This window comes from Chrysochloris asiatica, unplaced genomic scaffold (assembly GCF_000296735.1).
Source record: "Chrysochloris asiatica unplaced genomic scaffold, ChrAsi1.0 scaffold00010, whole genome shotgun sequence".
Taxonomy (NCBI): domain Eukaryota; kingdom Metazoa; phylum Chordata; class Mammalia; order Afrosoricida; family Chrysochloridae; genus Chrysochloris; species Chrysochloris asiatica.
The window spans coordinates 310957-327398 of record NW_006408528.1 but is presented as its reverse complement, the minus strand read 5'-3'; the positions used below and the strand labels follow the sequence as shown (position 1 = coordinate 327398).

At 34.7% G+C, this 16442-nt stretch overlaps 1 protein-coding gene across 1 annotated transcript in view; it reads right to left on the bottom strand.

Annotated features, from left to right (window-relative positions):
- Nucleotides 1-16442, bottom strand: part of LOC102831536 (diacylglycerol kinase beta-like) — a 585403-nt gene that overhangs the window by 263972 nt on the left and 304989 nt on the right. The window contains exon 5 of the mRNA XM_006834239.1: nucleotides 8176-8371. Coding sequence (XP_006834302.1) covers nucleotides 8176-8371 — 196 coding nt within the window. The remainder of the gene's footprint in view (nucleotides 1-8175; nucleotides 8372-16442) is intronic.

Sequence of the window (16442 nt, the reverse complement as noted above, 5' to 3'; positions counted from 1 at the left end):
TTGAATAAGTATGGTGAAAGAATACAACCTTGTCGCACACCTTTTTTTTTTTTATTTTAAAACATTCAGTGTTCCCATGTTCTCATTTGAAACCTGTCCACCGTGGGTGACCCTGCTGGTATTTAAAATACTGGTGGCATAGCTTTCAGAATCATAGCGACTCACAAGCCACCCGAGTACTACAAACTGACAGACGAGTGGTGGCCATTTGGGAGAAACCCTGTACAGTGCCGCTATAGGTCAGAACCTAGTCAACGATACTTAACAACAGCAACAATTTCAATATTGTGTTGGAAGTCTTAGCCAGAGCTATTAGGAAAAAAGGGAAATTAAAAGCATCCAAATTCACAAAGAAGAAGCAAAATTATCTCTATTTGCAAGTGATTTCATCCTTACATAGAAAAACTCCAATGATGCAGCAAGAAGCTTACTGGAATTCATTGAAAGATTCAGCAAAGTGGCAGGGTACAAGATCAACATACAAAAACCAGTCGGAGTAATTTACACTAATGAAAACAGCTCTGAAAACAAAATCAGGAATACAATACCATTTACAACAGCTACCCAAAGGTGAAATGTTGTTCTTAAGTACCATAAAACTGTTCTCTTCATAGCAATCCTCTATAGGGTTTCTGAGTCTACAAATCTTTGCAGAAGCAGAAAGCCTCATCTAGGTATAAATCTAACCAGAGAAAGAAGATTATATAAAGAAAATTACAATAATATTTAAATATAATAAAATTAAATACAATAAAAATTACCACAATAAACCCATAGACACAAAAATGAAAGAATATAACATGCACATTTATATAGAAAGACTTAATGCTGTGAAAATGTCAACTATCCAAAGCAATCTACACATATAATGCAATCCCATTCTATATTTCAACACCATTTTTTAAAGAGATAGAAAAATTGATCACTAACTTTATATGGAAAGGGAAGATACCTTGGATAAGCAAAGCATTGCTTAAGAAGAAGAGCAAAGTTGGAGGCTTCTCACTTTCTTATCTGAAAACCTAAAACACAGCTGCAGTAGTCAAAACAGCCTGCTACTGATATGCTAGATACAAAGATCAATGGGCCAGAATTGAGAACCCAGAAGGAAATCCAGTCGATTGATCTTTGACAAAGGGCCAAAACACATTAAATGGGGAAGAGACAGTCTTTTCAACGAATGGCATAGGCAAAATTGGAAATTCATGCGCAGGAAAATGAAAGAAGGCCCATATCTCACATCATATACAAAAACAAACTCAACCTAGATTAAAGATCTAAGTATAAAACATAGAACTATAAAGATCATCAATGAAAAAATAGGGAGAAAGTTAAGGACTCTGATGCATGGCATAAATATATTGTCAAACATAACTATAAACACACTAACCACAGAAGACAAAGTGCATGACTGAGATGTCCCCAAAATTAGACACTTCTGTACATCTAAAGCTTTCACCAAAAGAGAGTGAAGAAAGTACACTGACTGGTTTAAAAAAAAAAAAAAAAACAAAACAACTTTTACTTTGATATATAAGACAAGGTACTCATCTCTAAAATTTATAGAAAATTACAAGACTTCTACAAAAAAAAAAAAAAAAAGACAAACAACCCAATTAACAGATTGGCAGAGTTGGTTCCCACTCACATTGACCCTGTACTGGGTTTCCAAGGCTATAAATCTTTACAGGAGTAAAAAGCCTGACCTTTCTCCCACAGAACAGCTGGTTGTTTCAAACTGCTGACCTTAAGATTCACAGCTCGATTCATACCCGAGCAAGAGATGCAAATCAAAACAACATTGAGATGTCATCTCACCCTATCATTAATAGAAAAGTTCAAAGAAGCTGTAAATAAAAGTGCTGGTGAGGGTGTAGAGAGACTGGGGCAATCCTATATAGCACGTGGAACTATAAAAATGTGCAACAACTGTGGAAGTTGGTATGGTACTTCCTCAAAAATTTGGAAACAAATGTACTGTATGATTCAGCGATCTATCCCTCTACTTGGTATATATACCCAAGTAATAAGAGTCATGACACAAGTAGAAATATGCAGTTCATCGCAACACTATTCATAATAGCAAAAAGATGGAGACAGCCTAAATGCCCATCAGTGGCACGAAGTGACTGGCTTACAATGTTTCAAGAGGGAATTTAATTTAACCCCACTGAATAGTTGTCATAATGTCTAGATGGGTCTGATTAAAAGAGATGGGGATAAGATTCCTATGATTCAACAGTGAGTAATTCTTATCACAACTAATTGCTACTGTCACAATTGTAAAGGTAGAAGTTTTGTAACAAAAATGGGGGAGTAGTTAATCTTACAGTCCAGAAACAAAGGACCTGAGGACCATCAAGGGAGAAGAGCACAAGCAGAATGTGAGACCCTATCCAGAGAAGCAGGGACACCAGAGATGGAGGCAGAGATGGGGATATGGAGAGAGGGAGCAGCTGAGGACTCTAGATTCATGGGAAGAGAGGGATTAAGAGTTGGTGGCCAAGAGGCAGATTTGCAGAATGTGCCTTTTGGTGGTGTAAATTATTATATATGCCTGAGTGTGTGTTTTCTTTTTCTTTTTTTTAATGAGCTAAAGTGAATAGAGAGAAATACTGTTAACTGATGGTACATGGAGGGAAATGTAATCATTGTGATGAAACAAATTGTATGATTTGTTGAATGTAAAACTGATGATCCGCCCTGTAAATTTACACTCAATCCACAATAAAATGTTAAAGAAAAAAAAAAAAATGTAATGTATAATTTTTTTAGCCCATGACTTCATCTGCATTGACTTTGAAATATATATTCTATTGTATTTTGGTGAAAGTATACACAGAAAAATACATGTGTCCTATTTTTACGCAATACTTGATACCTGAGTCAAACAAGTCATCACCCAAATTTGGCTTGTAGGTCACATGTGCTGTGGCAGCAATATTTGTATTATTTTCCTAATTAAATATGCACAGACACATTTATTTTGGTAACAAATTAATGATTTATGAATCATTAATAATATAAAATATTTTATAATATCAGACACAATTTAGTCTGTGCTTTTATTATAGTTATTTATCCTAATTGTTCAAGTAGGAGGTAATAATGAACTTGATCCAAGGTTTTGCAGAACTGCTAAAGGATTGCAGTTATAACTCAAATGAATACAGTTTGAAAAATAATGTTTTAGCTGAAGGCCTTCATTTCTTTTTAAATGCAAATACCTCTACTTTCATCTGCAATCAGTCATTTATACATTAATGGGAATGAATTTATTAGACATATTTCTGAGGTTTGGATTTAATTTAGAAGAGGGTGAGGAAAGATGAACTTAGCAACAGAAGAAAATGGGCAAGATGATTGAGTACTAAGCAGGCTAAGAACGTTGAAGATCATCTTGGCCTATTTTACAATTTTGCTTAAGGACTGTGTTTATATGTAACATAATCATATATATTCATTAAGATAGCACAAATAAATATATTCTGAATTAGAGGAGTGTGACTCTAAGTATATTTCAAAATTGCATCCACCTGATTTTAGAATACATTGGTGAAACAATAATTTAATGACAGTAATTTCTGATAATTTGTATCAATTTTAAATTAACAGTAAAATTCCAAATAATTAATTGATTAATTGAAGATACTCCAGATTTTATGCTGTTAGGGACCTCAAACGCTGTTTTTGTTGTTAAGTGCTGTTGAGTCAGCTTTGACTCAGAGTTAACTCTGTATACGGTTCCCAAGGAGTGGCTTGTGTGTTTGGACCGGAACCTTGTGATTAGCGGACCAGGCTTATCCTACAGAGCCACACCAGGTTTCAAACTTTAAAAGAAAAAGAAATGTGCAAGACCCAGATCATGCCCTGCATGTTATAAATGCAGATTTAATGGTAAAACCTGACCTCTCATCTTAAATTTAAAACAAAATGAAAACTTTTTCCTAATTTGAATGCTTTTATTAGATAAGAAAATTTGTTTCTATAGCATGAACATTATGTCTGTTTTTTTTAAAAAAACAAGTTTCTAAAGTTTATAGAAATACATTTTCATGATATTGTAATGATTTAGTTTAAACTTCTGATAATGTTTTTGGAGAGGCTGTCAAACATCTTTTTTATTACTTTTTTTTAAATGTTTCATGAAAAGGAAAAAGTCACATTAATATGTTTTCCATTTTTCTTTTGGTATTTCTTTTTTACCCGTGGAAAATACTAACTTCAATATGGGTTGAAAATAACAAGCAAATTGTTAGACCAAAAAACAACAAATAACTGGTTGAAACTGAAATGTAATTGATAGATTTCATTATAAAGTCAATACTTCTAATCAGTTCATGAAAAGTTGAAAATACATTCATATTTAAAATGATGATTTACCCTCATATTTAATACTACTATTTGTTTGGATTATTTTTGGAGAAAGGTAGTAAAGAAATTAAAAACAAAATCAACTGAAAGAATGTTACTATTTAAGAAAAAAGACACATGTAGATGCTTTAAATAGTAAATTTTATATCTGACTCGAGTAGTGTAGTGGTTACGAATCGGTTTAGCTCAGTTCGAAACTACCAGCTGTTCCGTGGGAGAAAGATGAGGCTTACTGCTCACGTAAAGATTTTGTTGTTGTTGTTAAGTGCTGTCGAGTCGGTTCCGACCCATAGCGACCCTGTACAGGGCTGTAAATCTTTATGGGAGCAGAAAGCCTCATCTTTCTCACGCGAAGCGGCTGGTAGTTTCGAACTGCTAAGCTTAAGGTTCGCAGCCCAATTCGTAACCATTACGCTACCAGAGCTCCTTCCCGTAAAAATTTACAGCCTCAGAAACCCTGTACAGGGTCGCTATGAGTCAGAACCGACTCTACACCCCCACTAAATATCAGATTTGAATTAGTAGAAATAAACATGAAATCAAGATTTAGAAGGATTTTACAATAGCTTTTGCTCTTTTGTTGTAAAATATATGATTTTGTAAATTACCTGATAAAATTACAAAAAGGACACATGGATCACAAGGTCACTTGATAAAATGTCAAAAAGGACACATACATAGCTCACGAGCTAAAATCACTGTTATCCTAAAATAAAACTAAGTCCAACCTGTGCAATCAGTTGAGAAAGAGAACAAAATGTTGAGTCCAGTCAGTCAGAAGCATGCTTCTTCTCTTACTCAGACTATGACCTTCAACAACTCTGAATTTTGCTGTTTTCCTCATCTTTGTACAGAAACAAATCGAGGGAGAGATATATATTCATAATCAACAAACCCTGCATGACTCTGCATCTTGCTTTCTCCTTATTTATGGGAACATAGCCCTAAGAGTTGCAAACTAGAAAACAAAGAAGGAATGGCAAGGGAGGGCTTTTCCTACAATTACAGCCACTGACACTTTACGGCAACACCTGTGACTGATTCATCTTTGTTTTATCTTAAAAGTGTACATATTCCTGACAAATAGCATACAAAGCTGGTGAGTGAGTACCAGCAAAAGTCATGTTTGCGGCAGCTCTGTGGGTCATACAGATATCAGTCTTTGCGTAACATAGCCAAATGTCCTATAAACTTTCAAACAGTCCAGAAGGTTAATGTAATTGGCAGTTGAGCTGTTGAAAATGAATCCAGATAAATATCTAGAAATTTCTGTGCTACATGTAAAGGACAAGACAACTATTTAGATGTAGGAACCAAATACAAAAATTAACCAGAAAATTACTTTGTATATATTGTTGTTATTAAACTGTAAAATGCAGTCAAGTCGGTTCTGACTCATAGTGACCCTGTATAGGTTTTCCAAAGAGTGGCTGGTAGGTTTGAATTACTGATCTTGCAGTTGTTTTCCAGTGCTTATCCTACAGCACCACAAAATATTTGTCTGAAAGGAATCAATGAATGCATACAGTACATATATAGCACATCTACATTTGGCCATAGTGTGATCCATGAACTAATATGCAAATATAATTTGCTTGCTACTGCTCTTAGAAATCTTTTTCCCTTACATTTAAATGCAAATCAAATTCTTATGTATAATTGCTATCATGACTATTTGCAATTGTCACAACTGTAAATAAAGGCAGAAGATGTGTAACAAAAAAGGGGAAGTGGTTTATCTTTCATTCCAGGAACAGAAAGCCTTAGGACCAACAAGAGGAGAAGGGCGTAAGTGGAGCATGGGATCCTAACCAGAGAAGCAGGGACTCCAGAGACGGAAGCAGAGGTGATGGCATAGATACAGCTGCTGAGGACTGTAGACCATAGAAAGGGAAAGGCTATATGCCAGCAATCAGGACATTGGCATTGACTTGCAAAATGTTCTATTTGATCATTTAAATTAATACATATGTTCTGTGTGTTTTGTGTACATAAAAAAAAAAAAAAAAAAAAAACAGGGAATGGAGGCAAATACTTTTAAGTGATGGTGCATAGATTGTAATCATCATAATGAAACAACAAAAAATGGTTTGTTGAGTGCAAACCTGATGATCTGTCCTGTAAACTATCACTCAATTCATAATAAAAGATTTTTTTTATCCTAATATAAATAACTCCTTGAAATGAATTACTACATTAAATATTATTAAGTTTTACTTAATTTTGAAATCATCTAGAACAAATCTATTTTTTTCTTTTCTATATATTTTTTCTTTAAAAAACTATTTTGCTCTATGTTTTCATGCAATTATATTCCATTCATGAGTATAAAACATTTTGATTGATTTATTGGAAGCTTGTATTAAACTTCTTCAGAATTATCGATATAGTCAATGGTATCCAATGGCAGTTTGGAATAACTTCAAGGCGATGCCTATCATCTTCTATATCAATGTTACTCACCACTATAATCACCAAATTCCACATAATAATAGTAGTCACTGCTGTTGAAACTTCAAGTATTTGAAGACATCAAAAAAATAAGCTATATGCCCATTATGTTACCAAGTATAACTACCATGCTCACATTCAATTTTATGCTTATTTTATTTTTAATGAGTTTAAAAGGCTCTAGCCTCTTCATATTGTCTCTTTACTATACTTAGCTGAATCTGTGTTTTCTTGGCTCTCTGAATGCCCTCAATGATATTAAGTAAATCTTAAATGAACCTATTGCCACAGAGTCGAATCTGACTTCATAACAATGCTATTTAAGGCTTCCAGGGTTGTAAATCTTTCTGGGAGCTGAAAGCCTCATCTTTCTCCTGAAGAGTGGCTGGGGTGGGTTTTGAACCGCCAAACTTACACTTAGCAGTCCAGTGTTTATCCTAAAGCACCACCAGGACCTATAGGCAAATCTTGGTGAAAAAATATATGACAATAAAGAATAATTGTTGGAGTGTAACCAGTTATTGGGAAGTGTGATGGCTCCACAAGATAAGCACTGGACTGTGAATCACAATGTCCGTGGTTCGAACCACCATCCACTCTGAGGGATTAAGATGAGGCTTTCTGCTCCTGCAAAGCTTTAAAAAAGCCTGAGAACCTTATGCAGGGTCGCTATCAGTTGAAACCGACTCAAAGGCATTTAACAACAACAACAACCAGTTATTAGATTATCACTACTTTGATATCCTTGTTTATAAAATATATCAACCAGGTGCAAACTATATTGTAATGAAGGTTAACATTCTGATCCATACTTTTGGACTGAAAAATTGGAAAAGAAACAGCACAGTTGATCCACAGTTATTTAAACTTGATTTGTTAGCCCTCTGCTCTTCTAATTAACTTTCTAGAAAAATAGCAACCTATAATCAAAACATATTTTGGGATACTTCAATACGCACTAAATATGGTACTTAGAACATAGCCTGAATATGAAAAATCAGGAAAAAATCTCTTGCATCAAACTTTAGAAAAGCTGTAAAAATGACCTTATTATAGCAACCCAAACATTTTAATTGAGACAAGTTCATTCTAGATCAGGAATATATTGAATAATAGGAAGATTTAGTCAACAATATTTACTGTTTTAGTATCAAGTAAAAATCCATACACATTTTATTTCCAAAGAATAGATTTTTAAAAAATCTATTTTAAAATAGATTATTTTTAAATATTGTCAGTTCATATATGATTTTTAAATGTATTATAATACAATTTAACTACATATGTTAATTAGATACTATATTGACCTTTAGACTGCAATGGAAAAATCTTTAATTTTAGAAAACTTACCTTGACTTGCAAACTTCAACTCTTTTGAGTCCGTAAGTGTGGTCCTTTTGTCAGACCCTTTTTTTTCTATTCGGCGATGGCTCCGTCTTTTCTTAGACTCTCCCCAAAGATTGGATCCTCCATGCATGCTTGGTATGTTCAGAATAGCAATTCCTTCCAGAGAGATGTTTATTAAATCTATCTGTACTCCATCACACTGATCGGTGAAAAGAAAAAGCAGAAACAGGAAGGTATTTTATTATTCTTCTCTTGATTTCTTAAGAGCTTTTAAATACAATCCTGTCCTTTCTGAATAAACCTGTCAAGCCACTCAATTAGTTACCTTAAAATGTCAATATCAAAGATAAAGTAGCTACTGACACTAACCAGTTATCATTAATAGTCCTAAAAATGATCAATTTAAAACACTTCTGTCTTTGTTTACAGCTGCTTCTAAGAAACCCTATTCAGGGTCGCTATAGGTCAGAACCAACTCAATGGCACCTAACAACAAAATATTTGTTTAAAGAAAACTTTTGGGAGAGATATGGGATTGTGTCTGCATATATAATCATATGCTAAATTTTAATGCATTATAAAGAAATTCATTCTGAGAGGTTTGGTTATTTTTCAGGTAGAAATTTTTAAGATTGCCTCTTATTTGTAAGAGATGCTATAAGGTACTATTGGGGAAAAATTTAAAACAGGATTCATGATTCATGGTCTTATTTGTGCAAATAAAACAGTAGTTTATGATTTTTTTGTTTGTTTGTTTGGCAGAGAGGTAGAGAGACAATACTAAATAACAAAGCGATTTGAATCATATTGGCATAATCCATATTGGTTTCTTGGAATAGATCAAGTTCTAAGCAGGGCGTAAAAGACAATGCAAGATGTAGTGGTTTAAATAAATGTGGAGGAGAAGGCAGGCTGAGTAAGCAGAATAAAAAGAATAACAAAAGGAATTTCCAACCAATCATGACTTCATTGTTGCTGTCACAATAAACTGAAAAAGGAAAATAAGTATTCAGCCAGATTTCCTTTATTTATTTATTTTGCCTTGGGACAGACAACCTTCTGATTATTAAGAATTATGGAACCTGCTAACTGACAGCATGTGGCTGTATTCAGAATGGTCAGTTTTTGTTTTTTGGTGTTTTCTTTTTAAACATACTGTTTATTATTTCCACTGATAGATATGTATGAAGAATGGCAAAGCTACCTTATGTTTCTTGGAATCATTATTTATTTATCCATTCCAGCTTTTAAAAATGGCACTTATGATAAATATATCCCCAAAATTCTTTTCTCATTTCCAATAATAAGTTACGTACATCTGTAGTGTGATTGTTTGTATGCCTTATTTCATTACAGAAAAATTATTGATATTTATTTTATCATAACTTTCTCATGAGAATCATGATTTGGGGACCAAACAGAGGTAATGTTTTACCAAAATGATGGAAAAAACTCTCCACATTCTCTTCATCATATTGAATCATATTCACACCAAAATTAAAACTCTAAAATAAAGCAATACATCTTGATCCTTCTTGGCAGTGTTAGAAACAAATTCAAGAGAAAGTGCCAAGTTTTCATTCAATTTGTTTCAATGAGGGTGAAACCAAGGTCTTGATGATGTCTTTTTTTTTTTTCCCAGAGGCAAGTTATTTTTCCTCCTTTTGATGTATTAAATTAAGATGATTTCTTTTTACTAAAGAATTCTGCTCATGTGTATACTCACTTACTGCTATACATTCTAGATAAACAGATATTAATTTCATAATTAAAAGTAATCTTGTGTAAATACCCTGCAGGCCTCAATGAATCAAACACATACTGTGTGTCAGGCCTCCCACTGTCTTCAAGTGGAATGTACTGGCTGGATAATTAGATAGTACATATTTTTTAACCTTATTTGCATGCATATTATATCTTTTGCACACTGACAAGCAGCAGTAACAACAAAAGTCAGATTACCACAGGGAATTCCCACAAAGAAGTCTTCATTCCTTATAATTTGCAGACTAAATTAAAATAATTTGATCTTTGACAAGGATGAAATGTCAAGCAGAAGGGGGTCCTCTACAAGCCACGGCCTGTGGCTTCTGAAATCTGCCTAATTTATGTCAGTCACTTCTTAATACATATTTAAGTATTACACGAAAAAGATGATAAATATGCAATCTGACACCTTTGGTATTTCCCTGCTGTTAATTTATAAAGGTCTGGCTTCCCCCAAACTGACTAAAATCATTTAAATAACAGAAGAATTGTGAAATAAGCTGGAGCCAGTGCCTGGCTTCCATTTTCACTCAATATTGAACACAGCAGGTAGTTCACTAAGACAATTATTTGACTAGGCCTCAGATCCCCACTGTGACAAGTTACTTTCAGAATTAGTGAAGGAGTATTCCTTTGTTCATCTGTAGAAAAGAGGGTATGTTACAAATAGGTTTTTTTTTTTTTTTAATTGAAGAAGTGGAGTTACATGTGACAATTGAATAACATCAGTGCATATACTATTATGCATGTTTTCACTCTTCAGAGTCTTGTCATGTGCAGTTCTAAGGAAACAGTTTGTAGCTCTATGAGAAGTGAAAAAAAAAAAAAAAATCAAGCAGTCACAAAGAACAAGGACTTAAGAACACTGCAGTTCCTGAGAGAGAACAATGTACTTAAAAATTGCTATTTATTAATGATTTGTTTCCACTAGTTCTTGACCTCAGGCCCCATTCCTTTGTTTGCTTGAACATGATGTTCATTAGTTGGGAAGTTTCTAGTTCTGATGGAGACCATGAATTGTAGCATAAAACTTGAGTGCCTGTAAATAAAAGCTGAGGTAAAAGCTATGAAATAAACTAGCTAGAGGACTGTATCAGATACTATTATCCTTCATTTTAGAGATTTATGGTTTTTAAAAAGGTAGTTTAAAGAAGAATGTACAAGTTTAAAGCTAACAGCCTCAGTTACTCGGTAAGTCCTGAATTTTATTATGCATATAGTAAGTACTATAGGAGCTATTTGTTGGATACAATGTGGTGATGCCCTTGTCCATTCTTTTCTGCTTTAAAACAGATCTTATTACAAAGACAAATTTATCTAATTTTCTGCCGTGTGTTAAAATGTATTGCTACTAGGTTTCCAGATTATACAATCATTGTTGTTGTTAAGTGCCATTGACTCAGTTCTGACCTACAGCAACTCTGTATGTTGTTGTTGTTAAGTACCGTGCAGTCGGTTCCAATTCATAGTGACCCTGCACAGGATTTCTGAGGCTGTAAATCTTTATGGGAGCAGAGTGCCTCATCCTTCTCCAGCGGAACCGCTGGTAGTTTCAAACTGCTGACCTTTCACTTGGCAGCCCGACTCGTAACCACTACGCTACCAGAGTTCCTTAGCGACCCTGTATAGACATATTCAAAATAAAACATATTTAAGTATGTCTCTACAATTAGTTGATGGCTGCAGACAGAGAAGTTATCTCAATAATACACTTGTCTTAGTTTTGTTAGGATACTTTCCATAAAGGTATACTTTTTGTGCCATCGGAAACATGATTTTGAAGTCAGTGCTAATATCAGATTCTTAACAAAACTGAAATGGACATCTTCCCAAATCATTGAAATTTTGCAACAAGTTTATGGGAAAGTTGTTCCACATGATAGATTTAAATAGATTAGGCATTTTCAGGAAGTTCAGGAAGACCTCAAAGATGAATTCAGGGCAGAAAAGTCAGCTTAAAAGGTTAAGGCAACTGTTTTATGGAATTCCAAAGGCGTAAACCTTGGAAAGCACATAAAGGGTTGCTATGTGTCAGAACTGATTTAATGTCACTTAACAACAACAATCTTGATAGATTTTCTGAAAGGACAAAGGGCAATCAGGGTGGGGGATTCATTTGGAAGGAGCTTTAAGAAAGCAGAAAACTGCATTGGTGAAAAAAGGACAAGGGAAGTTGAACTGAGGTTTTCTTTTTCCCATTACAATATGTCTGCTAATTCTTAGAGAGTAACAAGGGCTATCCTATAAGAATCATCTGTTTGGGAAATACCATCCACCCTACAGATCTGATCTTGCCTCTTCAGACTTCTTTATGCTCCAAAAGTTCAAAGAACATTTAAAAGGAACACAATTTAAGTTCCTCAATGATGCCAAAATTGCTGTTCTTACTAAAATTGAAGAGTATGGACCTCCTCAAAGAAGGATTAGAGAGATGGAGACACTACCTTCAGAAATATGTACACCTATCTGGAGGACATTTGGAGAAAAATAGCTTTACCTTTTGATACATTTATTTAATAAATGTTTCTATGATTTTGTAGCAATAGTTTTTTACTTACCTTCATATTTTAATATTAGTTTTTTAAAAAATGTGTCCTGTGCTACATTATACAGAGTTGTTAAAGACAAGATTATATAAGACTTTAATGTTTTGGATACAGTTGACATATAAATTTAAAGGAAATTTTAAAATATGTAACGAACTTTAGAGATAACTATGTATGGATAATAATTTGATGAGATTGTCAATATCTTTTCTTTCCATGGTACTTAGGACAAATAAAAACTGGAATTTTACTCAATGAAGCATAAAACATTGTTTCATTCAAGTATAAAATATTGTTGTTGTTGTTGTTGTAATGTGCCGTGGAGTTGGTTCTAACTCATAGCGACCCTGTACAGGATTTCCGAGGCTGTAAATCTTTACGGGAGCAGAAAGCCTCATCTTCCTCCCGCGAAACAGCTGGTAGTTTCGAACTGCTGACCCTGAGATTCACAGCCCTATTCATAACCACTATGCTACCAGAGCTCCTTCATGTATAAAATAGCATGGAGTAAACCAACAATTGACTTAACTAAGTATGCCTTTTGAAGAGTTTTATCACAAGACAAAATTACACAAGCATTTTCAGTAAACTTAAATAGCATACCTGTAAATTAAGACAGACATGCATAAAGGACTTAAAAATGTAATAGAAAGCTGGTGCTTGAAAGCTGTGATATTCCATATTCTGCCTGCAGCTAAGCTCCAAATGTTTCGAAATTTATTTTGTATGTTTTTCTATAATACACATAATACAGGAGATCAGAACATGTCTAATAGGTCCCACTGGCATTAGCTGGCATTCCAGTGATGGAGATGATCACACTTATTGCAGATAATTGTAAGTAGTCCTTTAGAGTGGAATGAAGATAATATGTAATCAAGAGGAAGCCTGAAACAAACCTCACAGAGAAAAAACCCTCATGATATGTACCATGAAAAGTATGCATACACAGTTGGTGAACATGTTGGTTGCAATATTAATATTACTGGCTCAAGGTATCAAGATCCAGCCATAAGTACCAGCAGCAAACAAGTATAATTTTACACAATGGTTTTCTTTTTTATAGCATATTCCAGGAAAGCTCAATATTACTGCTGAGACCTTAGGAATCCTTCCAAAAAATTATCTTTCTAAAAATAATTTCCAGTAACCACAGAAGATAAGTTTGCTCATTCATTTCTGCTTTTACCTGTCTGGTTTACTCCCTGTTCCCATATTAAGACAAAGCATGATATATTTAACCCATGACTCCTATCACTTTTCTTCTTTCTTGAAATAATGAATTTATTTTAGACTATATGAATCCCACTTTAGTTTTCTTTGGCCACTTTGTTGAAATCCACACTTTTGTCTGACTTCTTTCATCATTGCTTTTTGAGTTTTGCTGCATACGAAAATTACTGGGAAACTTTAAAAATGTACATTCACAGGTTTTTCTTCCTTCACCTCAAGATTCTGTTCTGGTTGGTCTAGGACTATGCAAAGGAATCACTGGGTGGTGCAAACAGTTAAGCACAATACTGCTAAACCAAAGATTAATGATGCAAATTTACCCAGTGGCTCCTTGGCTATCTGTTTCCAAAGGTCACGCATAGAAAACCATACGAAGCAGTTCTCCTCTTGGGGTCACCACGAATCAGAATCTCCCTGATGACAACTAACAACAAAAACTAGACTAAGCACAAATTCCTCCCAATTCATGTGAACATCCAGGATAATTATGCCATAATGCTTGGAGCACAGACTAAACTGAGAAACACTGCCCTGTTTCCATTTAAGAATTCACTGTTTTGTATAGTATCCTCACTGATGACCACTTGGGTCTATTTGTGGTGGTGGCTGTGTGCCATGGAGTCAATTCCAACTCATAGTGATCCTGCACAGGGTATCTGAGAGGCTATAAAGCCTCATATTTCTACCTTGGAACAGCTGGTAGTTTCTAACTGTAGACCTTGAGTTTAGCAGCCCAACTCAAAACCAGTGCACTACCAAAGCTCCTTACTTGTGAGTGGAATGGGGGAAATACAGCAATGAAGACAAAGATTGAATTTGGCCATGTTCCATTGGTACCCATTCACCTTGAGATGAGAAAGAGAAGAGGAAGGACTGGCTGGTCTAAGCCCATAAGCACTGACCTTGACCCTAGGGATTAAGGCTGAGAGTGAAGCGGTCAGCTGGCCTGAAGTGTAGGGAGGTGTATATGAACTCCTATACTTGCAGCCAGTATCCATTTGACCAAGCTTGGATGGCTAATTGACCAGAACTAGAACTAAGGAAGGTAAAGATGTTTGATACTGTGAACAAGTGTAAAAATGCTATAATTTGATGAACTAGACTATTGCCTATGAATGCAGTGACTCACAATTCCAACTGGAATGGAAGCATTCGTCATATCAAGGTACAACCTTGTTTTCCCAGTTTACTGGGTAGATAGAGTCAAGAAATTTAGACATTGGCTGTCAAAAATAGGGGAAGGAGATTGTGCTATAAAGGTATGAAGTGGCTAGCTTACAAGTTTGCATGAATGTGCTTAGTTTTAGAATGAGGGGGGTAAAGTAGAGTCCCCACTGAATAGTTTCTCTCTTCTCCAAATGGATCTAGTGAAAGGGAATTCTGGGGGATGATGATGACAGGTTTTTATGACTCTATTGTGAATAATTGTTAGCAGGATTAAATGCGATTGTCACAACTGTAAAAGTGGGGAGTAGTTCATCTTTCACTTCAGAAATAGATGATCCCAGGGCCATCAAGAAGAAAAAGCATGAGTGGAGTGTGAGATACTTACCTAGAAAAGCATAGCAGCAGAGATGGTGGCAGAAGTAGTGGCATGGAGAGACAGCAGAGCTCTAGACCCATGGACTGAGAAAGACTGTGCATGTGGGAAAACGGGTGGCTGGTAAAAAGTGTCCTTTGGACATTTAAATGAGTATATATATTTTTTGTTTTGTAAGTGTATGTAAAATAGTTTTACCTTGTTCATTTGTAATATATAAGGAGTACATGGGGAACCACAGGGAAGAAGTAGGACAAATGTTGTATAGAGAGGATGATAATCATTGAAATGAAACAAAGTTTATAAATTGTTGAACGTAAAGCTGATGATCTTGTTTCAAACCTTAAACAATTAAAGTTAAAAAACAAAATAAACAAAACAAAACAGAATTATGTGCTTTTCAGATCAATCACATGGCAATAAGAAACTTGTCTTCTAAAGCCTGTTATTTTACTTTGTGCTCCTGATTCTTTTACTTTTTGTTAATTCTTTAAATTTTTTTATTGTGAATTAAGTGAAGATTTACACACAAATGTGCTTTATCTCAATGACTGTAATCTTCTCCATGCAACAACAGTTATCACACTACTTAACGGTGGTTCCTATTTCCATTCCACCCACCTTCTCATCCCTTCTCAAATTTGTCCTTAGGTAAATGTTACCCTTTTGATTTTGCATGATTAACCATTCCATGGTGAGTATACCTTACTAATGTTGTCATTTCCCCTTTATGTCTATCTACTGCTTGGCTGAAAACTGGGCCATGGGAGTGACGGGTGACTTCCTTTTCAGATCTAAAGGGTGGTTGAGGGCTATGGTCTCTGATTACTCAAGTCTCTTTCTGATCAGTAAGTCTGATCTTTATTTTTTATAATTTTGAATTTTGTTCCACATTTTTTCCCACTCTACTAGGATCTTCTAATATGATACATTTTAGCAAAGTTGCTAGTGATAGTCAGGCATCATCTAGTTCTGGTCTCAGAGTCATGCAGACTGATGTTCCCATGTTCCATAGTTCCACTGGACTTTTTTCAAGCATCTTTGATTCTCATCACTCTCCTTTCTTCCACACATGGAGAGATTAAAAGTTGCACCTTAGATGGCCACTCATGAGTTTTTTTTTTTGTTTGTTTTTGTTTTTTAATTTAAGGTTTTTATTGTGGATTGAGTGAAAGTTTACAGGG